Consider the following 25,649-nt stretch of genomic DNA (forward strand, 5'->3'; position numbering starts at 1 on the left):
ATTCTTTGAAGAAAAATTTTAGTTAAAAACTAATATCCCTGGCTTGTGGGAATTAAAAAAAACCTAGTAGGTAATACATCACATGGTAAAAGAAATTTGGACAACACAAAGTCTACCAAGTGAAAAGTGTTGTTACATTAAATTTAGCCCAAAGTTGCCTCCTTACATATTTTAAGTTTGGCTGAAACGTCCCTCCATCGGTAGTGAACTGTAACCTGTCACCTACTCTTGTACCAATCACACTGTTTAAGCCAATCACAAGCGGCCAGTTGTTCAAACCATGTTCAAATAAGACGAACACTGAGTTGTAACTAATTCAGCTGTTTCTGTACCTCACTTTCTTTTATGGGTCCATAAATGTTATCCTATCCCTTGGCAGCCCCAGAGTCGCTCTGAACCTACCCTGGTTTAGGGGGCTGCTCTACTGCTGAACCATTCTTTGCTCAATTAAACTGTTTAATTGCTAAAGTTTTTCTTTTATGTGTGGTTTTTTTTGTTTTGTTTTGTTTTGTTTTGACAGAGTCTTGCTCTGTTGCCTGGGCTAGAGTGCCATGGCGTCAGCCTAACCCACAGCAACCTCAAACTCCTGGGCTCAAGGGATCCTTCTGCCTCAGCCTCCCGAGTAGCTGGGACTACAGGCAGGCGCCACCATGCCCGGCTAATTTTTTCTACATATTTTTAGTTGTCCAGCTAATTTCTTTCTATTTTTTAGTAGAGACGGGGGTCTCGCTCTTGCTCAGGCTTGTCTCGAACTCCTGACCTCGAGCGATCCTCCCGCCTTAGCCTCCCTGAGTGCTAGGATTACAGGCGTGAGCCACCACGCCTGGCCAAGTTTTTCTTTTAAAAATATACAGAATATTTCTAAATGGTTTTAAAAGTATATATTCATTCATAGATTCACTTACTGGCTGTCAAAGGAAATATAATTTTTCCCCTCCAGCAGATTAAGAAAAGAAAAACAGGTTTATTAACATGTACAGTGCATATAAAACAAGAGAAATCTCAATGAAAAGTAACTCAAAGCAACAGCTTAGAACTCTGGCTTGTATAGTATCTTCAACAAAACAATACATTTGTGGAGAAATGATAGGACAAAGGAAAGCAATTTTGGGCTTCCATAGGTGGGAAAAAATGGAAGTTAAATTTATGGGAAGAAATGAATGGAGCAAAGTTTGTTTGCAGATTACTCTGGTAATTTATATCCTGTCTTTCGACAGAAAAGGGGGTAAAGAGAGCTCTTCCTCTGCTGTTTCTTAATTGGCTTCAGCACAAAAATAATTTTATGTCAAAGAAGCATATTTCAAGGTATCATATTCTGGTTTCCTTCATGCCCAAATTTATAGCTAGGAGGGGAAAAAATAAACACACAAGCTAGAAATTTATTGTCTTGTCTCCAACTTACAAAAGTTATACATGCCCAGCCAACAAGGATTTTAAAGCAGTTATTAGGCTGGGCGAGGTGGTTCATGCCTGTAATCCTATCACTCTGGGAGGCTGAGGCGGGAAGATGGCTTGAGCTTGGGAGTTCGAGACCAGCCTGAGCAAGAGTGAGACCCTCGTCTCTACTGAAAAAAAGAAAAGAAAGGAAAAGAAAAAACTTAACAGGGTGTGGTCGTGCTTGCCTGTATTCCCAGCCACTTGGGAGGCTGAGGCAGGAGGATGACTTGATCCCAGAAGTTTGAGGTTGCTGTGAGTATGAGCTAGGCTGATGCCATAGCACTCTAGCCCAGGGAACAGAGCAAGACTCTGTGTCAAAAAAAGAAAAAAAAAAAAAAAAAAAAGATAAAGTTCATAGCAGCCTTAATGGTCAAAAATTATAAACAATTCAAATGTTCATCAAGAGGCCAGTCAAGGTGGCTCACGCCTGTAATCCTAGCACTCTGGGAGGCTGAGGAGGGAGAATCACTCGAGGTCAGGAGTTCGAGACCAGCCTGAGCAAGAGCGAGACCCTGTCTCTACTAAAAATAGAAAGAAATTATATGGACAGCTAAAAATATATATAGAAAAAATTAGCCGGGCATGGTGGCACATGCCTGTGGTCCCAGCTACTCGGGAGGCTGAGGCAGAAGGATCACTTGAGCCCAGGAGTTTGAGGTTGCTGTGGGTTAGGCTGACGCCACGGCACTCACTCTAGCCTGGGCAAGAGAGTGAGACTCTGTCTCAAAAAAAAAATAAAAAAGGCCCATCAAGAGGTGAATGGATAAAGAAATTATATTAAATCCATATATTGGAATGCCTTTCAACATTAAAAATGAATAAATTATGAATATATGCAACTACATGGATGAATATCAAAACAATTATATACTGAGTGAAAGAAGGCAAATGTTTTACATACCATATGATTTCATTTATATAAAACTTTAAAATGCAAGCTAATCTCTAGAGACAGAAAGCAGGTCATCGTCAGGCCATGGTTATTAAAAAAGAAAAGCAAAGCAAAAAGAAAGCAGGTCACTGATTGCTAGAGGGAAGAGTGAGGGGGAGAGAATGATTGTAAAGGGGCCTGAGGAAATTTGCGGGTGGATGGATATGTTCATTATCTTGATTGTGGTTATGGTTTCATGGGTGTATACATATGTCAAATCTTACCAAATTGCACACTTTAAATACTTGTAGTTTACGATGTATCAATTATACCTTAAAAATGCACTAAAAATCAGAATTGTAAAGGAGTGAGGGGAGAGATTAATTGGGCATAACAAAACATTCTGGTGTGATGATAATATTCATTATCTTGATAAGGGTTTGGATTACTCATATGTATGCATTTGTCAAAACTCATCAAATGGTATAAGATGTGTGGTTTTTACAAAATGGAAAATTTACCTTTCCACCTCCCTTAAAAAAAAAACAAACAGGAATTGACTCCAGTTAATGGTTTAAATGCTAAAGTGTTTAGGAATGAAGTTTACTGATGTTTGCAATTTTATTTTAAATGTGTAAAAAATTAGGATGAATTAATGGATAGAAAGAGGCATAGGTATGTGATAAAACGAATATAGTAAATTGTTAGGTGTAGAATTTAGGTGGTGGGTATATGGTTGTTCAGAGTACAATTTTACCAACTTTTCTGTGTATTTGAAAATTTTCATAAATAAGTACCGTGAAAAAATTAGGTACAGGGCCACTGAAAGGCATCCTGCGCAAGTGAGAGCCTCTGAGGATCAAGCTTTATTAGTTTCATGGTAAATCCACTTCTATCTGTGGGTCTTCCAGAGTGTGAAGGCTTCCTCTACAGGGGAGAATTTTCATTGTAACTCATACAGTAAAGAGAACAAATGATTTTAAAGATGAACATAGTAATAACTAACAATAAACTCTAGAAAAGAATTGTCAAATGTTGAACCTGCCAATGTATATTCTTCTGCATTTTTTTATTTATAAAAAAATATGTTCTAGGTTAAAAAAAGAAATCAAGGATAAGTAAAAGATAAAAAAATAGAAATCAGCCATCATTTTATTCATCAGAGCTGACTACTAGAATATAAGGTCCAGACATATTTTGTTTATTGCTGTCTTCTCAGTGATTAGAACAACGTCTAGCACATTTGCTGTTGAATAATTTGAGAAGAGTTCTGGAAAAAAAATGCAACCTGTAGAGGTAGGAGTTAGTATATCCTAGGCAAAGCAAACACTATAAGCAAATGTATAAACAATTCAGAACTAATGGGCCACATGCCAGAAACATGTGTTTAAGTCTGGCAGGGATTAAAATCTGGCAGCTCCTATGCTAACATATTTTGTTTGTCTTATCAGCATTAAAACAATTGTTGGGCTGGGTGCGGTGGCTCACGCCTGTAATCCTAGCACTCTGGGAGGCTGAGGTGGGAGAATAGCTCGAGGTCAGGAGTTCGAGACCAGCCTGAGCAAAAGCGAGACCCCATCTCTACTAAAAATAGAAAGAAATGATCTGGACAGCTAAAAATATATAGAAAAAAAAAATTAGCCAGGCATGGTGGTGCATGCCTGTAGTCCCAGCTACTCAGGAGGCTGAGGCAGAAGGATTGCTTGAGCCCAGGAGTTTGAGGTTGCTGTTAGCTAGGCTGATGCCACAGCACTCTAGCCCGGGCAACAGAGTGAGACTCTGTCTCAAAAAAAAAAAAAAAATTGTTGATGAGATGCCAACCTTTAAAACTAGGGAGCTGGGCACAATGGCACACCTGTGATCCTGGCTACTCAGGAGGCTGAGGCGATAGGAACACTTGAGTCCAGAAGTTGGAGACCAGCCTGGGCAATGTCTCAATACCCTGTCATAAATGATTAAATGAATGAATAAATAAATAAATAAATAGGGACAACTCAAAGAAAAATCCAAAGTTCTAGCTTCTTCTGACATAACACAAAGCTCTGGAAACACTGGGATCCCATTCTACGTGAAAAAATAAATTTCCCTCCTAGGCCCTATAGACATTAGAGTTTGCAATCTCTGACTGGAGAGAACTCTGGGACCTTACATGGAAAGTTAGGTTGGAGTCAGGGACATAAAGCTATGAGTATCCTAGTAGAGAGTTTGTATTTAATTCAATGAGCAAGAGGAAGGACTGAATAGCGTTTGCTCTGTTACTACTGTTATGTAACAAACCACTCCACAACTTAGTGGTTTAAGACAACAAAAATTTATTTAGTTTATGATTTTGTGAATGGGCAATTTGGGCTGGGCTCAGCTGGGTGATTCTTCTGGTCTTGACCGGGATCACTCATGTAACCAGGTCAGCTGCCAGGTTGGCTGGTCTAGTGTGATCTCAGCTAGGAAAGCTTGTTTCTGTTCGTTCCATATGGTCTCTCATGCTACAGCATTCTAGCCCAACTTGCTCATGGCTGGGTAAGGCTCCAAGACAGAGAGCAGACATTGATGAGGCCTCTTTAAGCCTAGGCTTGGAAATGGCACACCATGGCTGCTTCCACATTCTATCGACCAAATCAAGTCACAAGGCCAGCCCAGATTCAAATGGTGGGGAAACAGACTCCACTTCTTGATGTAAGGAGCTGTAAAGTTACATTGCCAAGAGGTATGGACACAGAGATACATTTTTGCAAACCATCTATCAAAATTACTATCAAAAGTGTATTTTTTAAAATAATATTTGGAGTAGGATGTGTCCTATATGACAGGAATTGCTTTCTGTTTGTAAACGAGAAGTGCTGCCCCCAGGAACCATAAATAACTTGATGCCAAAGGATATGAGAGAGATGTCCGGTGCATGTCTCTCCCAGCTTCTTGTCCAAGGACTGTTTGGTTCTGGTTTTGATATGCTACTTAGTAAAGGCCTTAGTTAGGGCCTCCAGTTTCTTTAAGATTTCTGTGGATGAATGAGCAGAAATTTATATAAGTGCAGGAAGCTGAGAGCCAAGCTAGAAACATAAAGATGTTTCTGTACTACAACAGTGCAGAAACTGCATTCCCCCTGGTCTGGCTGGTGCCTAAACTACCATCTGCACTCATGTCTTTGTGATATGAAGTTCTTTTCCTTGATTTACTTTTAAAACCTCATAGGAAGGACAAACTTATATCTTAGTGAATTAGTCTCTGGTATTAGGTTCTCTAAAACCAAGAGGACCCTGAGGTGTAAGGGAGCCTAGAAGAGGGAGGAAGGAGACAAAAGAGTTTGAAGCAGAGAAAGGCACTATATAAATCTTTGTCAGCTTCTCATCTACCCCAAAGGCCAATTCTTTAAGAAGCTCTGAGCAAGTGGCAATGTTCTATTTCTTAATGAAGGTGGCTTTGTGATATTCTTTTACTTTGATATTTTAACTGAACATATATATTTTATACACTGCTGTAGTATGGCCCCTATCATGATAAAGATAAGAAAAAATCATTTTGTGTCTTTGAACTTTGCAGCAACTTCAGTGGAAACACTTTCCCAATCCAGGGATGCTGCATGTGAACTCCTCTCTCTTTTGTTTGGGCTTTGTAGAAAGTCTGGGAGATTTGGAGCTAGAGTAGGACAGGGACTTACTCCCAGGGAGGGAGACATTGTAAGGAAGCTACAGAGAAGCAGGTGATGACATGGTGAGTAAGAGTCTGAGTCAAGGAAATAATCCAAGGATGCTGAAAAAAGGAAGGAAGGAAGGCAGGCAGACAGGGAGGGAGGGAGGGAAGGAAGGTGAAAGAAAGAGAGGAAGACAAAAAGAAAGAAAGATAGAGCCTGGTGCTGTGGTGCATGCCTGTCATCCTGGCAACTGGGGAGGCTGAAGCAAGAGGATTGCTTGAGCCCAGGAGTTTGAGGCTGCAGTGTGCTATGTGAACAGCCACTGCACTCCAGCCTAGGCAACATAGCAAGACCCCATCTCTTAAAAAAAGAAAACTCTTCTGAATTTTCTTATGGCAAATAATAAATAAATAATTAAGAAAAAGAAAGAAAGATAGATACACACAAAAAGAAAGGAAGGAAATAGGCTAGAGAAAAATAATCTGCCTTTCCAAACCACTATAGATTAAACAATGCCCTCAGGGTAGAGTTTCTGAAACCCTGCATTATCAACATTTGGGCCAGATAATTCTTTGTTGTGAAGGGCTGTCCTGTGCATTTGTACCATCAGGATGCTGAGTACCATCCCTGTCCTTTATCCACTAAATGCCAGTAGCACGCCCCATTCTACCTTCTCATATTTGTGACAACCAAAAATGTCTTCGGACATTGCCAAATGTCTCCTGAAGGGTAAAATCACGTTTGGTGTAAACTACTGCCTTGGAGCTTGTGAAAAGGAAATATTTCACTAATGTGAAATAAGAGTGTGGCACACGCTGTTTGCACCAGAAGGAACCCTACCATCCACGGAGGGCCTCTCGGAGGGCTCATAGGCCCGGCACCCATCAATGATCTTCCGCAGCTCTTCAAGGCAATCTTTACCCAGTGGCTCCAGCTGCCGGCCCGCAACCACCAACTGGCGGATCATCTTAGAATCACAGCCTAGCATGGAAATGACAGGATGGTAGCCTTAAAAAAATTGCTCTGGAACTCGCACATCTCTCTGGATGCTGATGGCTGGCATCAGAAGAGCTTCTAATGATTCCACTGACCAGCCCAGCAGTTCCCATATTGGAGAACTAAATGCCTAGGACAGCACTGATGGGGAATTTCTAGTTTACTGGAAGGGGACCCAAACCCAGCACCAGCCAAGCCAGCCTTCACATTCTTCACCTTCAAATGGGATCTTGCCAGTGGCGATTTCCCAGAGGACGATTCCAAAGCTAAAAGAAAACCAAGAAACTGAGCAACCATAACAAGCTTCCCTTTTCCCACGCCCCTCTGGCCATTTCCAGAAAACTGAGTGAATCTTCTGATTACCACCCAAATTCGTTCAACAGAGTTGAGATGTTCCTTAGAGGGGGAGTCTGACTTGGACTTCCCTGTCCTGTTCATCTGAGTTAGAATCTACATGAGACTATGAACATACCTGTATATTTCAGCTTTTATGTCATAATCATAATACACATTTTCCAGCCTCTGAGGTGAGCAATACGCTGCTGAAATGACTCTCTCTGCCTTTTTTCTCTTAGTTTCCCGAATGATAGAAGTCTGTGTTTTGCTCAACTCAAATCCTGCAAGCTAGATAGAGAGGTGACTTAGAGACAGAAAGAAACAGCAAGATCTTGGGGCGGGGGGTGGAGGGAGGGGGGTTAGTGCTACACACAATTGCCAGGGAATTGACTTTTTACCTTAGGCATTTGTTTCCAATACTGTCTTCCGTCTGTGTGGCTACTCTATTGGTTAACATTATGGGTTCAACTTATAGTGCAGTGACCAAGAGAAACACAAAGGGAGATTTCTTCTCCATAAAATGGGGTGATGGCAGTGAGGATTACTTGAGATAATGGTTATTAAGCATCTGCAAGACTTGGTAAGTTGTAACTGTCGCTAGTATTACTGTGTTAGATACAGCGGTTTCTCAGTTGAGGACTGAACTCCACTCAGTGAGGGTGGAGGGGGTGCAGAGAACCACCACATGGCTTGCTTTCTCCTAGAAGCAAATGAAAAAATGACATGGAGGTATATCCCCTCTGTTCTGTCTGACCCTAGAGGGTGGTCAGCCTGTTCCTCTGGATTTTACACAAGTGTGAGTTATCCCTGCCAACCCTGCATGGCCACGTGGTGTTCTTAAAGAAGCTGGAGCACAGCCAGCGAGAGTTCCTGCTCCATGCACGTGTGCCACTGGCACCGTCAGTGTGCAGAAGGCTGCCAGCTCCAAACTCAGCCAGGTGCCCAAATCTAAGGGCAAGGACAGGAAAAGGATAAGACAATGAGGTGGCTTATCCCCCTTTCATTCATCCATTCATTCACTCACTCACATGTTTCCTGAGCACCGACATTCTCTGACACTCGGAACCATAGTAAACGCCAGGGATGAAAGGGGGCTTAGCACACATTACAGGGTCATGAAAGCGGTGTAGACACAGTGCTTCGGGGGCACTTATAGCACAATTGGCAGGGTGGGAAAGAAGGCATCTGAGGCTAAAAAGACCTGGTTTTTGTTTATTGAGGGCTGTCCCTGACACTCATGAGACCGGAAGAAAGGAAACCATCTATGGATGACAGAGAAAACATTCTTTGTTTTTAGCATTTGACAATTGTGGACACCAAGTTCACAAAACCCTTTCCTCTTCTGTATGAAAATCTGACTTCCACTTAACTTTCTAGCTCTGTTCCCCTGGGAACCTGATAAAGGTATACTGTCACCTATTCTACTTAGTAACATTGCTGATGATAAAAATGACTGCTGATTGGTGAATTGCTTCTGGATGGGGTCGGGATGGGCAAGGGGACAATACAGTAAATAGCTGATAGGGATGCTGGGCTTTGTGGCAGCTCTTACAATCAGCAACTGACGTGTCCCTTGCAAGAACACTGGAAGGCGTGCCTGCAGAGTTGTTGTAAGCGATACTGACTGCTGCAGGTCATGGGGTTTCTAAGCCTGGATGGCCCACCCAGCTGATGGGAGCCTCTTTCTCTAGCACCTGGGGCGGAGACAAAGAGAGTATCTCCTGGATGACTGTGGGGACTCCCACCGGAGGGAAGGCTTTAGGGCGACTGGCATCTGTGTTTTCTGCTGGGTACCTTTCTAAGTAACTCTGAATGCCAAGTGTGGCCTGTGGCAGCCCTGTGAGTCTGAATCCCTCTTCAGACCTAAGAAGATCCGCTGGTGGGTGTTCTAGGGACATAGGAACGGTGTCTGGGCATCTAAGGGGAAATGACTCTTAGCCCATCCCTGCTAAGTGGGTGCTGAGGGAAAGCATGCATCAGAACAGGAGGCAAGGATCGGGTCTGTCCTGCAGTGGGCACACAGAAAGCTGTACAGGCAGGGGAAGAGTTGAGCTCAGTTCTAAAATTGAGGCAAGAAACAAGTAGGCACAGCCTTACTGAGACACTTATGCCCCTCTCCCAGCACCAATCATACAGGTTTGACCTGAAGAGCCCCTTGAAATGCACTCACCTTTACTTTGTAGCCTGCGGATACCAGGAAGCTCGAGCTGCTGATTTTTCTATGGAGTGTAGGCTTTTCCGAATGGTGTAGCCTGACACAAGCAAAGGCAGGGAGCATTAATGACCTTTGCACAGATTTTCTTGGAAGGCTTGACAGTCATCACTGGGATAACGAGGCTGGTCAGTCCCATGCCTTCCTCGAGGGTAGCTGCCCATGGACAGCCGGGGAAAGTGGGTTGCAGAGGTTTGACAATTGCATGCTGTGAGTATGGAGCAGTGCTAAGATGCATTGTACAAGTGGGTGTGATGGCCCTTGTGGAGTGTGTGCAATCTGGCACTAGGGGCCACCTTAGCTAGAGAAGGATGAAGGTGCCACTGTGGTCTTTGCCTGGGAAGTGCTGGGCAGACCAAAATGCTCAGAGGCATGGCTGGATGTCTGGACCATGCCTAGGACACTTCTGGTCAAATCAGAATATGGGCTGGGTGTGGTGGCTCATGCCTGTAATCCTAGCACAGGAGGATTGCTAAAATCTGTCTCCTGGGCTAGAGTGCAGTGGCGTTATCGTAGCTCACTGCAACCTCCAACTCCAGGGCTCAACCAATCCTCCTGCCTCAGCCTCCCAAGTAGCTGGGACTACAGGCACACACCACCATGCCCAGCTAATTTTTTTTCTATTTTTGGTAAAGACAAGGTCTCACTCTTGTTCAGGCTGGTCTCAAACTCCTGACCTAAAGCAATCCTCCTCCCTTGGCCTCCAAGAGTGTTAGGATTATAGGCACGAGCCTTTAAAAACCTTCTTTAGATTTTTAAAAGTGAGTCAATTTAAAGAAAAGTGTTAAGTAAATAATACTGGTGGCTTTGTGGATATGGTGAAAACCCTGCAGGTGGTCTGAGGACCCCTGAGCTAATGGAACCATAGATTCTGCATGACAGTAGGTAAAGTTAACTAAATAAAATACAGGACACTCTGTTACATGTGAGTTTCTGATAAGTGATGAATAATTTTTTAGTATAAGTATGCCCCCAAATTGCATGGGATATAGTTACACTAAAAAAAAAATTTGCTCATCTGAAATTTCATATATCTGAAATTTAGTGTATGTCCTATGGAAAATTTAGGATATATTTATATTAAAAATTATTCATTACTTATCTAAAATTCAAATTTAACTGGGTATGTTGTATTTTTATTTGTTAAATCTGGCAACTCTAAGATTAGGGCCTGTCCAACTCCATAAGAATGGCGTGGACATTAAATTCAGCCTTCAATTCTGTAAGTTCTTGCTCACTGGTTTAGCCTCCTTGCCCCTTCCTGTCTATAATCAGAGTAAATAGTAAAACAATGTATGGAAGAGAGGCTGTCAGGGGCTTCTGGCCTGTTCTATCATCACCTCTGGGATTATCAGTAGTGTAGACACATTCACCTTGCCCTTCGTGGCGCCCTTCACCCCATCTGGTACCTGTACAAGCCCCTGGCGGCCCCCACGACTAGGTCGACACGCACATCGAAAGCGAGTTTGTTTTCTTTATCCAACAGTTCCCTCAGGGTCCCATGTTCACAGTACTCCGTGACGATGGAGAATTGAGGCGGAGTCACTGAAGGAAAGGAGCCAGGTGCTATGAAGACCCAGCCCCGCTCAGAGCTCCTCCTGTCCGCAGCCCACCTCTCCCGTCTCTGTGCAGAGATACACTTGGCTCTGCTGTGAGTCCCATTTCTCCCCCAACCCTCCAGCCCCATCCCACATAATTTGCTCCCTGATCTTGAAAAGGTCAAACACCCCTAGCACTCCCATCCTCTTCCTCATGGTATTTGGCATGTTGCAATTCTACATTTGTTTGAGTAGTTATTTGAGTAACGTCCTCCTCACTCAAGTGTAAACCCCAAGAGGGCAGGAAATGTGTTTATCGTGTTCATACGGTGCTCGCAAGGAGCTTAGTACAGAGGTGTGGAAAGAATGAATGGTGCACAGACGGCAGGGGTGGTGAGGGGGACTCGGTCAAGAAGTCGAGTCACAGTTCAAGGGCCTGAGATGCAAAACTGACACACAACGAGTGAGTCAGCCACCTCCGCCCTCGCCCAGGAGAACACAGGTCACTGAAAGTGTACCTGTAGGCTGGGATTCTATGCTCTGAAATCAGGTTGGCCTGAACTGTAGAGAAACTTCCAGAGGGGATAAGATAGGAGTTGCTCTGTCCTCTCTCTAGGCAAGAGCAGCAAAACATGACCAGCAGGAGAGGTCATGCTATGAGAGAACACACAGCCGCATTATAAAATAAAAAATAAAGAAACTGACATACGAGGATCTTGGTAAAGGGGCAACTTGACTTTTGTTTATAGATTTGGTCTACACTAATGATGACCAAGGGTGTCTTCCTGGTTTGGGTCAGGCAGCTTTATAATGTTTCATATTAAATAGCAACACAATGCACCCCTCACCCTGGCTGGCATCTGAACACACACCCCTTTGGTTCCCAGCAGACTGAAAGGAGAAGTGGCCACACTAGTGCGAACTAACCCTCAGGCTTCAGCCCCACTCTCCTGAAAGAAGATGGGAACACGCATCTTGGGATGCAAAGAAAATTGACATTGATAATAATTACACTGTGTCGATTCCACTCTTTCTGTTGTTCTTAAAAAATGCAACACATTTTTTAACACAGGAGGTATATTCCAGGTCATCAAAAGCTTTACCAACCCCAGGAGCACTTCCTACCTGTTTCATCAATGCAAATCCCAAATATACGCAGGATGTCAGGAGAATCAAATTTCTTCATGGTTTTGACCTCATTATTGAAAGTGTCCCTCACTGCCCTATGAGGATAAAAGGGGAAATTAGGATTTCAGAACTGGAAGGTTCCCTAGAGAACATTTAGTGTAGTGACTCTCTGTGTATGTGGGGTGGGCATTGTCAGAGGAAGGGAACTGGTATTGTGACGAGCTCAGCTACTGATGGCAGCATGTGGAACCCCTGCTGTACGTGGCAGCAGAATTAGTCCCTAAGGGTCTGGGAGATAGTAACAGGGCTTGCTAGTATTGATACATGCTACAACATACATGAACATTTCATGCTCAGCGAAAGAAACCAGACACAACAGGCCTCATATTATATATTGTACTATCCATTTATAGTAAATAAGTAAATAAGTAAATAGTAAATAAGTAAATAAGTAGATGAGTGGTTGCCTAGGGCTGGAGACTGTGGGGATGGGGGTGAATGGGGAGTGACTGTTAATGGGTATAGGGTTTGGGGGGGCATGACGAAAATGTTCTATAAATTTAGATTATGGTGACAATCATACACTATCAATATATTTAAAGCCATTACATAGTACCCTTTAAATGGGTGAATCTTATGGTACATAAAATATATCTCAATAAAAGCCGTTAAAAATACAATCTCGGCCGGGCACAGTGGCTCACACCTGTAATCCTAGCATTCTGGGAGGCCAAGGCAGGAGGATCGCTTGAGGTCAGCAGTTCGAGACCAGCCTGAGCAACAGCGAGACCCCCATCTCTACTAAAAATAGAAAGAAATTATACGGACAACTAAAAATATATATAGAAAAAATTAGCCCAGCATGGTGGCGCATGCCTGTAGTCCCAGCTACTTGGGAGGCTGAGGCAAGAGGATCGCTTGAGCCCGGGAGTCTGAGGTTGCTGGAGCTAGGCTGACGCCACAGCACTCTAGCCCAGGCAACAGAGTGAGACTATGTCTCAAAAAAAAAAAAAAATACAATCTTAATGTGTATTTTGAGGAATGTGATAAAACTTTCTCTGATATTTATTTAGCTAAGTCAACTTGAAAAAGAAGAATCAGGAAGAGGGAGTTGCTTTATTAGATATTGAGACTTCCTATAATACAAAGTCATAATGAATAAAAAAATTACAGTGTGTTATTAGTGCAAAGACAGACAAATTGACCAGTGGAACAGATTAAAGAGATGAGAGTTAGATCCATGTTTATATAGAAACTTAATATACAGTAAATGTGGCATCACAAAGCAATGGGGAAAGGACAGATCACGAAATAGATGGTGTAGAGAAAATGGACTCATTATATAGCTATAAATAAAACTAGACCCTACATAATATTACACAGAAAGGTGGATCCTGGGAGGATTAGAGCCTAAATATGGAAAAAGAAACTGTAAAGTTAATAGAAGAAAATACAGAATGCCTTTAAGATCTAGGGGTGGGGAAGGGCACCTCAAGAGCACAGATAATAAGGTAAAGTTTTGAAGGATTTGATTACATCAACATTTAAAAGATGCCTGTTTGCTGTTGGATACCCTGGACAAAGTTCGTAATACCTAAAGCTGACAAGTGATTAATATCCACGACATACAAAGATCTTCTACAAACTGACAAGACAAAAACAGCAGCCATGACAGAAAAAAGGGCAGAGGATATAAACAGGCAATTTACAGAAGAGGAAACTCAAATAGCTAAAACATATACAAATAGGCGGAGCATGGTGGTTCACACCTGTAATCCCAGCACTCTGGGAGGCCGAGGCTGGAGGATCACTTAAGGTCAGGAGTTAAGAGACCAGCCTCAGCAAAAGTGAGAACCTGTCTCTACTAAAAATAGAAAGAAATGAGCCGGGCCACTAAAAATAGAAAAAATTAGCCAGTGTGGCGGTGCATGCCTGTAGTCCCAGCTACTCAGGAGGCTGACGCAGGAGGATCACTTGAGCCCAGGAGTTTGAGGTTGCTGTGAGTTAGGCTGATGCCATGGCATTCTAGCCCGGGCAACAGAGCAAGATGCAAGACTCTGTCTCCAAAGAAAAGAAAAGAAAAGAAAAGAAAAGAAAGAAAAAAGCCACAAACAAATAAATGTTTGAACTCATTAGTAAACAGAGAAATGCAAATTAAAATAGCCACAAGATATCAATAATTTTATAACTGTAAGGAGAAAACAAGTTAAAAAAGTGGATAACACCAAGGGTAGGTGGCCATGTGTGATACAGGAGCTCTCATGCATGGCTGGCGCAAGTGTAGGCATATACACTCCATTCTGAGGAGTTGCCTGCTAGTTCTTAGTTAATTTAATACATACATACCCTATTATCCATCAGTCCTCTCCTGGCGCTATATCCCAAAGAATTCTCATGCGGGTCCATAAAGGAATACTTGGGTGACATTATTTTTGGCAGGGGAAAGTTGGAAAGCAGACTAGGTTCCGTTGTGGGAAAAAATAGGCAAAATGTGGACCTACACCATGGATGGCAAACAGAAGGGAAGGACTCCAGGTATAGAACATGTTCCATGACGCTGGGTGAAAAGAGTAAGGAAAGTAGACAATGGACATATAACACTACCAGCTGTGAAAATTAAAAATGCATACACACATTCTACAGGAGTACACACAAACAAAGCCCACCAGAATTACTGTCTGTAGAGGGGCTGGGGAACTGAGAAACATGATTGAAAGGGAACAAAGTTTTAAAAATACACAAATATATGAATCAAGGAGAGAAGGCTCTAGAATCAAGGTGAAAAGATACGTGTTAAAGTCAAGATTTTGCTTTTCAATAATAGGGGGTAAGTCATTTGACCCCATTTGACCCTGGGGCCCAGGTTTCCCCATCTAAAAGTGGTGACAACAGGCCTCTCTTCTTGGGGAGTGACAGAGAGAACCATGCAAAATGACTTACCCAATGCTTTTGGCCTGGGGTTTGTTGAATACTTTTATGGACACTTCAGATCTGTGATATTCTCCTTTATAAAGTGTGCTGAATTCATCTTCCTTTAGCAGGATCCATGGGGACTCTGAAAGCTCCTCCTTCTTAATCTCCTTTATTTCTTCTAGTGGGTTCTTATGCGTGGTTTTTGGTGGTAAGTCTGACCTCAGCCACAGGACAGAAGAAGATAAAGAGTAAATGAGCTGTGGAAAGAGTCCTCAGGGAAGTGGCATCTTTGTGACATGTGAGTGGGAAGGTCTTCACCACGAACCAGAGCTGGCCCTTGCTGGAGCCTCTGGTTGACTCAATCCAGGGGAGAGGTTCCAATGCTTCTGAGTGACCGATAGAGGCACAGCTGTGTCATGCACATTCCTTCCCTCCTCTCCAAACCCTGCCCATCTCTCCAGCCTTAACCCCCACCCAGAGCCCTCGCTTTCCTCCCGCGGCTCTCTCTACTCCTGTTGCCACACAGCTCAGCACCTAAGCCCTAGCATCTGGTCTCATCATTTCAGATCTTGTAGTTAGGGACAAAGTTGAAGCTCAGTAACCTCACCGCTGTTGTGTGTTCACTGTCTGTCTTTCCTCTCCCCTCCTCCACCCACGGCCGGGAGCTCCTGGAAGGCAGTATCCTCTAAGTTTGAGTTGAGTTTCTTCTTGGAAATTCAGCAAGTGAATCGAAGCTTTGATGCTATTCATAGGGGAAGTTTTTAGCACTCTGACAGGTGCTAGAAGAAACCTTAGTGGTTGAGAAGCCCCTTTCAAATGCCACCATGTGGATGGAAGCCTGGGCAAGCCATGAATGCATCTACAAACCTGTGGGCTGCCTCCTGCCACCCAGCACAGAAAATGACAAGGGCAGGGGCAGGGGGAGGCTGGAGTTCCAGTAAACTGATGACTTCTAGTTTGGGGGCCACTGGAAGCAGCACGGCACCCGTTAAGTTACACTGCTTCAAGGCTTCCCTTATTTCTTTCGTGGTCCTTTCTAGCTGCCTCGGTGAAGCTTCTATATTTTCAGTTTCTTCAGGAAAAAAAGGACAGCAAATACTCAAAAATATAAATGCTAATTAAAACCACATGCTGGCCAGGCACGGTGGCTCACGCCTGTAATCCTAGCACTCTGGGAGGCCGAGGTGGGAGGATCGCTTGAGGTCAGGAGTTTGAGACCAGCCTGAGCAAAAGCGAGATCCCTGTCTCTACTAAAAATAGAAAGAAATGATCTGGACAGCCAAAAATATATAGAAAAAAAAATTAGCCGGTCATGGTGGCGCATGCCTGTAGTCCCAGCTACTCGGGGGGCTGAGGTAGGAGGATTGCTTGAGCCCAGGAGTTTGAGGTTGCTGTTAGCTAGGCTGATGCCACGGCACTCTAGCCCGGGCAATAGAGCAAGACTCTGTCTCAAAAAAAAAAAAAAAACAAAACCAAAACAAACAAACAAAAAAACCACATGCTTATCAAAACCAAAATTCTAATTAAAACCACCGAGATACCATTTTTGACCTCTCATATTCATTGTAGTGGAAATGACTGCTGCTCACCAGTATTCAGCTCTCTACTTCTAAGCACGTAGGAAATGCCTTGAAGCATGGCTGTGTGACTTGCTTTGGCCAAGAAACAAAGTGAAAGAGACATATGTCACTTCCCCGAGGAAGCATTTAATTGACTCTTCTCAAGGTTCCAATCTGGCTGTTTTGGGAACGAGGGAAGTTTGTGTCCCCATGAAAGTGCCATACTATTGAAAGTATTCTGGAAAGAAGACAGTCGCCCAGTCAGCTGGGAGAGTGTCCTGGACTTCGCCTGAATGAGAAATAAACTTGTTTCCTTATGATGCTGAGTGGCTGCTCACTGTACCCAGGAGGTTCATCCACGTGTGCCCCACCCTTTCTTCACTCCCTCTCTCTCCACCCACAATCCTTACAAGAGGGAAGGGTTTGAATGCATATCACCAAGATCTGCCAAAGTGTAACAAGGCCACACTGGTTTCCATCTGTCCCTTCTCTTCCCTCTTCTGGTGGCCCAGACTCTGCTTCCTTCCCCCACCTCCTACCTAGCCCATGCCTCTTCCCATTAGGGCCTTGCCCCCCACAAAATCCAATGTGCCCCCCAAAAGGCTGCCCTAGTTCAAGCCACTGTCATCATTTACCTAGCCTCTAACGTAGTCTCCTAACTGGGCTCACACTTCCATTCCGGCACTACGGGTAGGTTGAGTTATTGACCCCAAGTCTTCACTCCCAGGTAGTAGTATCATATGTCTACACTCATGTCATAGCCTTGTAGTGGACACACTCTACTTCCCTGTCTCTTCATGTTGGGCTTGGCAACATGACCTGCTTTGGATGTTAGTGGACGTGACACAGTAGAGGCATGAAATGTGCTAGCACGGTTGGGCTTGCCTTCTCGCAATTCATCAGGTACTCACTGTTCCCTCAGCCTGGGCTTCAGAATGAGACATGAAGAACAGACTCAAATTGGACCTAGTGCCTGGAGCCACACCCAGCCCAGCCCACCTGAGATCAGGAAAACCCCAACAGATCTGCAGACCCCTGGACATGAGAGTTAATGATCATTGTTTTAAGCCTCTGAGTTTTGGGCTGGTTTGTTATGCAGCATTAGTTTATCAGTAATTGACTAACACACCCCACTATAGTCCAACTGAAACACAGCAGCCAGAGGGATGATTTTCTTTTAATCTAAATGAAATCATGATAGGCTCATGTTCCCTTCACTGGCTTCCTATGACTCTTAGAATAAAGCCTCAATTTCTTCTCAAACCTACACAGCCTTGCATGTCCTGGCTCCTGTATCTTCTGGCCTATTTCCCCGCTTTCATCCGGTACCACTCGCTCTCCTTTGCTTACTGTGCCAAAGCCACCCTGGCCCCCAGGCTGTTCCTGGGAAATGCCATATTTATTCCCACCTCAGGGGGCCTTCCCTGTTTTCTCTCCCTGGATTTCTCTTCCCCTCATCTTCATATGGATACCTCTTTCTTATTATTCAAGGCTTCCATTCAAATGTCACCCCATTGGAGAGGGGTCACTTTGACCCTCTCTCTGTACCCACTGTCACTTTGCATCTCATTACCTCCTGTATGGTTTTCATTGCCTTCAGATAAAACAATTTACTTAGCTCTCTATTACATTCCACAAGGGCAGAGATCTTGTCTGTTTTGCTGTACGCTGCTGCATCCCTAACACAACGGTGCCGGGCATGCTGTGCGCAATTCATGTTTCTTAGTTAATTCTTCCTCCTGGACAGTTTACAGCTTAACTTAGGGTCCTGGGAAAACTAGGGCTGGAAGGAGCTTCTGGAATCTCAGGTATCACATCAAAGAGAGAATGCAGAGTCAAAAGAGACACGTCAGTATCTTCTCCCCTCTCCCACACTGGCTCGCCCACATTTCACCGGCCCCCACCAAAGCTGGGCCCAGGGATGTTAGTTCTGAGCTGCAAGTGTACGCAGCTGCTCAAACTGCATCCTTCCTGCTCCTTTGTGAATTAAAGTGGAGACTAAAATGCCCCCAACTGCACCCCCGTCCTCCCCCACAAATCCAACTTACTCCTCAGACTTTGGAGAGCTCGCATGTCTTCCTCTGCGTCCCCCTGGTCTTCCTGTAGCCAGGACACTCTCCCGGCCACGCTTGAAGCGGACATCCGCTGGTCAGCCTGAAGCAGCAGCGAGAGCGCCTCCCGGGCATCGCTCAGCTTCTCGTTCACTTCACTGAAGAGTATTTTGTTTTGGCCTGACTTTAGAAACTTCCATATTTTGGTCATATCTTTGAACTCGTCTATCCGCTTCTTAGCCTCCTCCAGGGCAGCCTGGAAACGGTCGAGGGCGGCGGTTATGTCCTCAGGGGGCAGGTTCCCATTTCCTTGCTTCTGGAGCAACTGCAGAGCCGGGACCAGGCCGTGGACACGGACCCCTAGACGCCGGCACTGTCTCTGGCAGTATTTCATCTCGTCACACTTTGTGTAGATGAGTTTGCATAAGGAGATGATCTGCTCCAATCTCTCCATAGCTGGAAGAAGTGGATGGGATTTGGTGAGGTCCCAGACTCTCCTGCGTATTTACTACTTGGCTAAGAGAGGCTCAAAGAGGTCTGTGATAGAACTGCCGGAAGAGGTTTCCCCACCGTTTGCATGGAAGGTAGAGATGGCTTGCTGCCCGCCAAAAGCTGTTCTGCCCTTCCATAATAGCAGAGTTGTAGCTGGCAAGCGCAGGTCCAGCTGGGACTGCATCTCCCAGCCTTCCTGTGGTTTGAGGTGGCCATGTGACTAGTTCTCACCAACGGGATGAGTGCATGTGACATGTGCTACCTCAGGTTGAGGCAGCTTTGCCCCCTCTAGACATCTTGCCTCTGCCATCAGAATCCACAGGATGATGTGGCCCTAGAGATGGTGGAGCCCCAAGAAAGAAGAAGCCTGAGTCCCTGGATCATCACTTGGAGGAGAGCTACCCACAGACATGGAACATCTGCCATGAACTGTTAAGTGATGGAGGAATAAACTTCTATTGTATGTGAGCCATTATATTTTGAGGTCTATTTTCACATCAGTTTAGTCTATTCTAACAAATATATCTTGCTAAATTACAGGGCTTTCAGGGGCCAGGCAGGTAACTCACATGAGTGAAAGTGAGCTGGGCTGGGAATAGTCTTTACTGCCACAAAGAAATATGCTTCCTTGTGTTTTCCTTGAAACATGTGGCCTTTCTTGTCTATCTTTCGTTTGTCCAATTTTGATAGAGGCAAGAGTACAAAAAATTGATCACTTTCTTCCTAATGTCCTATAGGAAAGAAAGCCACAGACATGCAATGATAAAGGCAACTGACTCCTGGTCTCATCATCAGGAAAACGAGAGAGGACTGTGGGTTGGAAAGCTCGTGCCCTGTCTAAAGAAGGCAGGAGTTAGTTACCCAGCAAGTCCCCATCTGCAAGAGTAAAGGGCCCAGTGGTGGAAGACCTTTCCAGTTTTTCAAGAGCAGCCAGAAATCTGGATTTTTATGTCAAATTTCTTGATTTTAAATCTTCAACCAAGTCAAAATATGTGCAGTCCAACACCATGTGGGCCAAATAAAAGGTGTCTGCCAACTGGGCATTGCCTGTGAAGCCCCAATTTGCAACCTTGACCACAGTTGGCCAAGGATATTCAGGATTGCAATAGAAGTTGGCTTCTGTTAATCTCAAATTTTTCTTTTGTTCTCTTTTCCCAGAGCGTCTCTGCCTCCCTTGTCTTCACTCCCAGCCCTCTCTGTTGTGCTTTTGTAGCCAGCTGTAAACTTGTTCTACCTTCCTCCACCTCTTGGCCTAGACATCAAAAAGACTTCATTTTATAAGTGCTGCCCCTCTCAGAGGCATTTGCAATGAAAGATTCAAAGATTTCCCAGGTCTGGAAGAATCATGGTGGACATTTGTCTTGCCTATGAAGAATCTATTTCTCTACTTCTTCTTACTACCCAGATTGTCAGTGGCCCTCTGCTCCTCCCCCATTCAGCAATGTGTTTGTGCGGAACTGCCCCCACCCTTGGTTCCACAGGTGAGACTTGATGAGTCTAAGCCAGTGGTTTTCAGTCAATGGTGATTATTCCCCCCAGGGGACATTCGGCAATGTCTGGAGACATTTTTGGTTACCACAACTGGAGGATGAGTACTACTGGTACCTAGCAAGTAGAGGCCAGGGGTTCTATAATGCTCAGGACAGCCCCCAAAACAAAGACTTACCCAGCCCCAGATGTGAATAATGCAGGGGTTAAGAAACTCTAATCTAAATCGTCAGAGAATTCCTAATAGCCTGTCATAGTGATTGGTTCAAAACTGGGCACCTGAGCTAATTTACGTGGCAGGGAATGTTTGCTGTGGAGGTTCCTGGCTCCTCTGAGAGAGCCCAGGAAGCCAGTTTCTTACTTTAAATTTCTCTCTTCCCTCAATATGAGTTAGAAAGCACAGAGTGCTAGTCCTAAAGCTTGAAATGAGGCTGTCCTGAGGATGGTAGAATGAAAAGAGGGGAAGAATCTGAGTCCTTGATCACAACATTGAGTCACTGGTTTAAATTGACCCTGAAGTCTCCCCAAACCTCAGCTACAGGTTTCATGAACCAATAACCTCCCTCATCGTTTAAGCCAGTTTGAATCATGTTTGCTCTGCTTGCAACTCAAGGCAACTGGGTTCAGTAATGAATGATGATGATAACGGTGAAGACAAATCTCTCTTCATCAACTATATCCTAAGTGCTTTGGAACCCTGAGCTCTCCATGGTTATCTTCATTTAACAGATGAAGATACTGAGGTTCAAGGAGGTTGCATTCAAATAAGTACAAGGCTATGGAAAGTGTTTTCAAAGTACTTTAAAACAAAGTTAATCTTCTCAACAGCTCCATGAAATAGATAGGTTAAGTATTAGCAATATTTTACAGAACAGATAACAGCTTGGAGAAAATACTTGGCCTGAAAACCACACGTAGCTTTAAAATGCAGAAGTGAAACCAATTTGGTGAGCAACTGATACACTTGTGTTTTTGTTGCCTGAGAGTTACACTGATCTGACAAAGGAGGTAACAGGCATTAGGGCCCAATCTTTTTAGCACAGGGACTGGTTTCATGGAAGACAATTTTTCCACAGACCAGGGTACGGGATGGTTTCAGGATGATTCATTACATTTATTGTACAGTCAAATCTCTCTGCTAATGATAATCTGTATTTGCAGCTGCTCCCCAGCACTAGCAGCACTGTCTCAGCTCCACCTCGTATCATCGGATATTAGATTCTCATAAGTAGTGCTCAACCTAGATCCCTCGCATGCGCAGTGTACAGTAGGGGTCACACTCCTATGAGAATCTAACGCCACCCCTGATGGGACAGGAGGTGGAGCTTATGTAGTAATGCAAGCGATGGGGAGCAGCCGTAAATACAGATGAAACTTCACTTGCTTGCAGCTGCTCACCTCCTGCTGGGTTGCTCGTTTCCTAACAGGCTAAAGACTAGTACCAGTCGTAACTTGGGGATTGGGGACTACAGCATTAGGGCACTCCTAAAAAACTCAGTGAATCTCAGACTACCCAACTATTTCCAGTGGCTGAGCCATTGTTTGGGACTTGTGAGGCCAAAGGGCTTTACATTTTCTCTGTTCCACCAAATACAGAAGCAGATGTGAAAATATTGCTCACGGAATCTTGCAGATTTCAGCTTCCTAGCTCCAAGCTCCAACAATCTTATTACCAGCCTCATCAAAAAGCTGTATCTCAGCAGTAACTAATCAGGAAGGATAATGGGGAAAATATCCCACTCATAGAAGTGACAATTTAAAATGATAAATTTTACAGGAAAAGTGCTGGTGTGGTATAAAGAAAACTGTACAAAACAAAGCTTGAAGAAATGGAGCAAAGTGTTATATTCTTAGCTGGGAAGATTAAAAATTACAAACCTGGCAATTCTTTCCAAATGTAAACCTAATTTGATGCAGTTCCACTAAAATTCCCAATGGTATACTTTGGGATTGAAACCAAATGATCCTAAAGTTCATTTAAAACAGGAGAATAGTAGGGATAACCAGGATTTAAAAAAAATAAGAGGACTTACCTATGAGATATTAAAATATACTGAAAACTGCAATAAGTAAAATTGTTTAGGGCCTACTGAGTGTATGATAAGGATATCAAAGGGATGAAAGGGAATATAAATACACATATTTTGACTCAGCAATTTGAATTTCTAGGAATTTACTCTGTAGAAAAGCTTGTGTGAGTGTAGATGGATGGATACTAAGATGTTCAATGCAGTGCTATTTACGTAATAGGGAAAACTAACAATTCTAAGAATATGTTCATATGTTACTTGCAGTAAAACAATGAGAAAAAAGGTTACTAATTTTAAAAGTGAAAAATCTTAAAATGGTAGTAACAACATAAGTCCTTCCTCCTCCCCTCCATAGGTTACTTTCGTGGCGCCTAAAATGGGCCCCAGAAACAGAAGAGGGCGTTAATCCTTAAGAATTGGAATCATCTAACTTGGAAATTTCTCCACCGACCACCTGGAGTTCGTCTGTCCCTGGCTGCTTGGACAGTTCTGAACCAGTTCCCGAGACCCCTGCTCCACGGCGCGCCCCCACCCCCCACCTCTGTTCCGAGTCCTGCCTTGGCAGAAGGGGAAGATCGGAGCAGGCAGCTCCACCACCAGAGCGGAGGAAACGAAACCAACTCGGTCCTGAGTTCCAGGAAATTGCCCTGCGGGTCACCTCCCCACCCGCACCCCCGGTTCTCCCATCGCCGCCCAGGACTCCGGCTGCAGCCCCTCTGCCCCGCCGCCTCCCGGGACCGCGCCGGGGGATGATTCCAGGCTCACCTTCGTCCCTCCCGCGGGGTGTGCGTCCAACCCGTCCCGTGCACAGTTCGGAAAGACCTCTCCTCCGGCTTCTCTCCGACGGCTGCCTCCAGCCCAGGGGAGAAGTCGGCGAACACGAGGTCCCGTGCGCCTCCTTCCTTGCGGTGCCCCGCGCTCTGCAGGACTTCACACGTGGCTGCCGGAGACTGGGCGGTCCCGGTCCCTCCCGAAGTGAAATCCCCGCGCCACCACAGCTGCGCCAGAGGAGCGTCCTTCCAATCAGCCTGTTGGACGGCTGTTTCTGTCCTGCGCACTCGGGCCTGCGGGGAAGGCTGTGACACTCCCCCAGGCCAACTGGCAGGCTCCCTAGAAGCCCTTCCTCGGCAGCTCAGAGCCACGGCACCTTCCTTCCTTGTGGATGCTTCTCTTTCCCTTTCCACACTCTCCCAGACTTTCCCAAAATCCACTCAGCAACTGTTTACGGAGAACTCACCGGTGCCAGGCCTTCTGCGTCGGGCTGGGGATTCAGAAAGGAATAATGTCCCAGCGAACTGTTACAACCACGACACAGTACGGGAAGGATGAGGGTGGGTTGAACAAGAAATGTTTGAAACTGGAGGGGAGGTTCTTGTGTCTGCTTCTGTGTGCTGGGCAATATTGGAGCGGCGGGGGTGGGGGGGCAGAGGGAGGGAGGGAGGGAGGGACGAGATACAGTTCCTCCTCTAGGGCCACTGCGAAGCTTTCTGTCAGGGTGTGAGTCATGTTTTATTAAAGTTGGCTGCGTCCTCAGCTGCAAAGTCTAAGCAATGCCATTGGTTTACTCATCAGACTACTTCCCTCTCAAAGGACAGACTTGGATTGCATGAAAAGAGTTTTTAAGTTGGGAAAGCACGGCTGGAGGATGTCTGGGGGTTTTGTTTATTCATTTATTTGTCCCTGCTATTGCACTATCAGTTTTTTTCTTGTCTTAGGTCAGGAGATTCAGGTATGAGTGATTTATTGAAGGAGGGCTCTCAGGACAGAGGGTGGGATAGGGCAGGAGGAAAAAAAGCTAAACAAGGTTGTGGTCTCAGTGGAGATTAGCCTCACAGGCAGACTCCATGGGGAAGTCGGGAGCAAGAGGCAGCTCCCACTCTGCCCAGGGCAGTTCTCCAGACCCGGGGGCAGCTGTGTGAGCCCTAGCAATTGTCAACACTCATAGCAGCTGTGGGATGGGTGCGCTGGTCTCATGTAAACAAAATCATGTAGCATATAACTTTTTGAGAGTGTTGTTTTTACTATCCCACTATCAATGTTCAAGACATCTGGTTTCTCTGCATCCTCACCAGCTTTCTGTTTTGTCACTATTTTTTTTACTGAGACAGAGTCTCACTTTGTTGCCCAGGCTAGAGTGCCATGGCGTCAGCCTAGCTCACAGCAACCTCAAACTCCTGGGGCTCAAGTGATCCTCCTGCCTCAGCCTCTTGGGTAGCTGGGACTACAGGCATGCGCCACCATGCCTGGCTAATTTTTTCTATATATATTTTTAGTTGGACAGATAATTTCTTTCTATTTTTAGTAGAGACAGGGGTCTCGCTCTTGCTCAGGCTGGTTTTGAACTCTGAGCTCAAGTGACCTTCCTGCCTCGGCCTCCCAGAGTGCTAGGATTACAGGCGGGAGCCACCGCGCATAGCCACTATTTGTAATTTTAGCTATTCTAATAGGTGAGTGATCTCTCTCATCATGGTTTTAAGTGGCATTTCCTTAGTGCCTAATGATGTTGGACATCTTTTTACATACTTGTTTGCCATCTATACAGCCTCTTTGGGGAAATGTCTGTTTCTTTGGTCCATTTTTAATTGGATTTTTTTAAACTGTTGAGTTTTGAGAATTTATATATTTTAGATATTAATTCTTTGTCAGATATGTGGTGTCCAAATGGCGGTGGAGTAACTGGACAAAAAAATGGACTTGACCTAAACCTCATGTTTTATATAAAAATTACCCCAAAGGATCATAGATTTAAATGTAAAACTATAAAACTTTTAGAAAAAAGTGGAGAGAAATAAGCAGAATTAAAGGAGTCTTCCTGTTGAGAAAATGTAAATTTTTGCAAAAGTGGGGACCTTACTGCTCTACCTTACAGAAATAAAAAGGATTATAACAGAATCCTGTGAACATTACATGCCAACAAATTAGATAATTGAGGTGAGATGGATGAATCCCTAGACACACAAAAATTACCTA

General features: G+C 44.5%; 1 protein-coding gene across 3 annotated transcripts; it reads right to left on the minus strand.

Annotated features, from left to right (window-relative positions):
• Nucleotides 1-4,609: 4,609 nt before the first annotated feature.
• MLKL (mixed lineage kinase domain like pseudokinase) lies at nucleotides 4,610-23,752 on the minus strand. 3 transcript variants are annotated; one of them, XM_069456474.1, is made up of 12 exons: nucleotides 23,445-23,752; nucleotides 18,667-19,125; nucleotides 18,192-18,194; nucleotides 16,057-16,131; nucleotides 15,087-15,273; nucleotides 12,144-12,241; nucleotides 10,890-11,025; nucleotides 9,439-9,520; nucleotides 7,405-7,556; nucleotides 7,149-7,198; nucleotides 6,777-6,917; nucleotides 4,924-5,303 (listed from the first exon to the last, which is right to left on the minus strand). In XM_069456474.1, exons 2-12 carry the CDS (start codon nucleotides 19,121-19,123, stop codon nucleotides 5,257-5,259), a joined length of 1,428 nt encoding a protein of 475 aa, XP_069312575.1. In that variant the 5' UTR covers nucleotides 19,124-19,125; nucleotides 23,445-23,752; the 3' UTR covers nucleotides 4,924-5,256. The 3 variants fall into 3 exon arrangements, with proteins under 3 accessions (XP_069312574.1, XP_069312575.1, XP_069312577.1); XM_069456473.1 differs by lacking the exons at nucleotides 16,057-16,131; nucleotides 18,192-18,194 and having other exon boundaries at nucleotides 4,610-4,989; XM_069456476.1 differs by lacking the exons at nucleotides 4,924-5,303; nucleotides 16,057-16,131; nucleotides 18,192-18,194 and having other exon boundaries at nucleotides 6,892-7,198.
• Between the last annotated feature and the right edge of the window lie 1,897 nt (nucleotides 23,753-25,649).

The sequence above is a fragment of the Eulemur rufifrons genome, chromosome 23, assembly GCF_041146395.1.
Source record: "Eulemur rufifrons isolate Redbay chromosome 23, OSU_ERuf_1, whole genome shotgun sequence".
NCBI lineage: Eukaryota > Metazoa > Chordata > Mammalia > Primates > Lemuridae > Eulemur > Eulemur rufifrons.

What these genes read in the sequence shown, in the direction of transcription:
- MLKL (XM_069456473.1), bottom strand. Translation starts at nt 19,123, where the DNA reads ATGGAGAGATTGGAGCAGATCATCTCCTTATGCAAACTCATCTACACA. An exon ending in ATAAAAGCTGAAATATACAG is followed by an intron (nt 7,199 to 7,404) that starts GTATGTTCATAG and finishes GTTTTCTTTTAG; the next exon opens with CTTTGGAATCGTCCTCTGGG. An exon ending in CGAGAGGCCCTCCGTGGATG is followed by an intron (nt 4,990 to 6,776) that starts GTAGGGTTCCTT and finishes GTAACTTTACAG; the next exon opens with CTCCTTACATCAAGAAGTGG.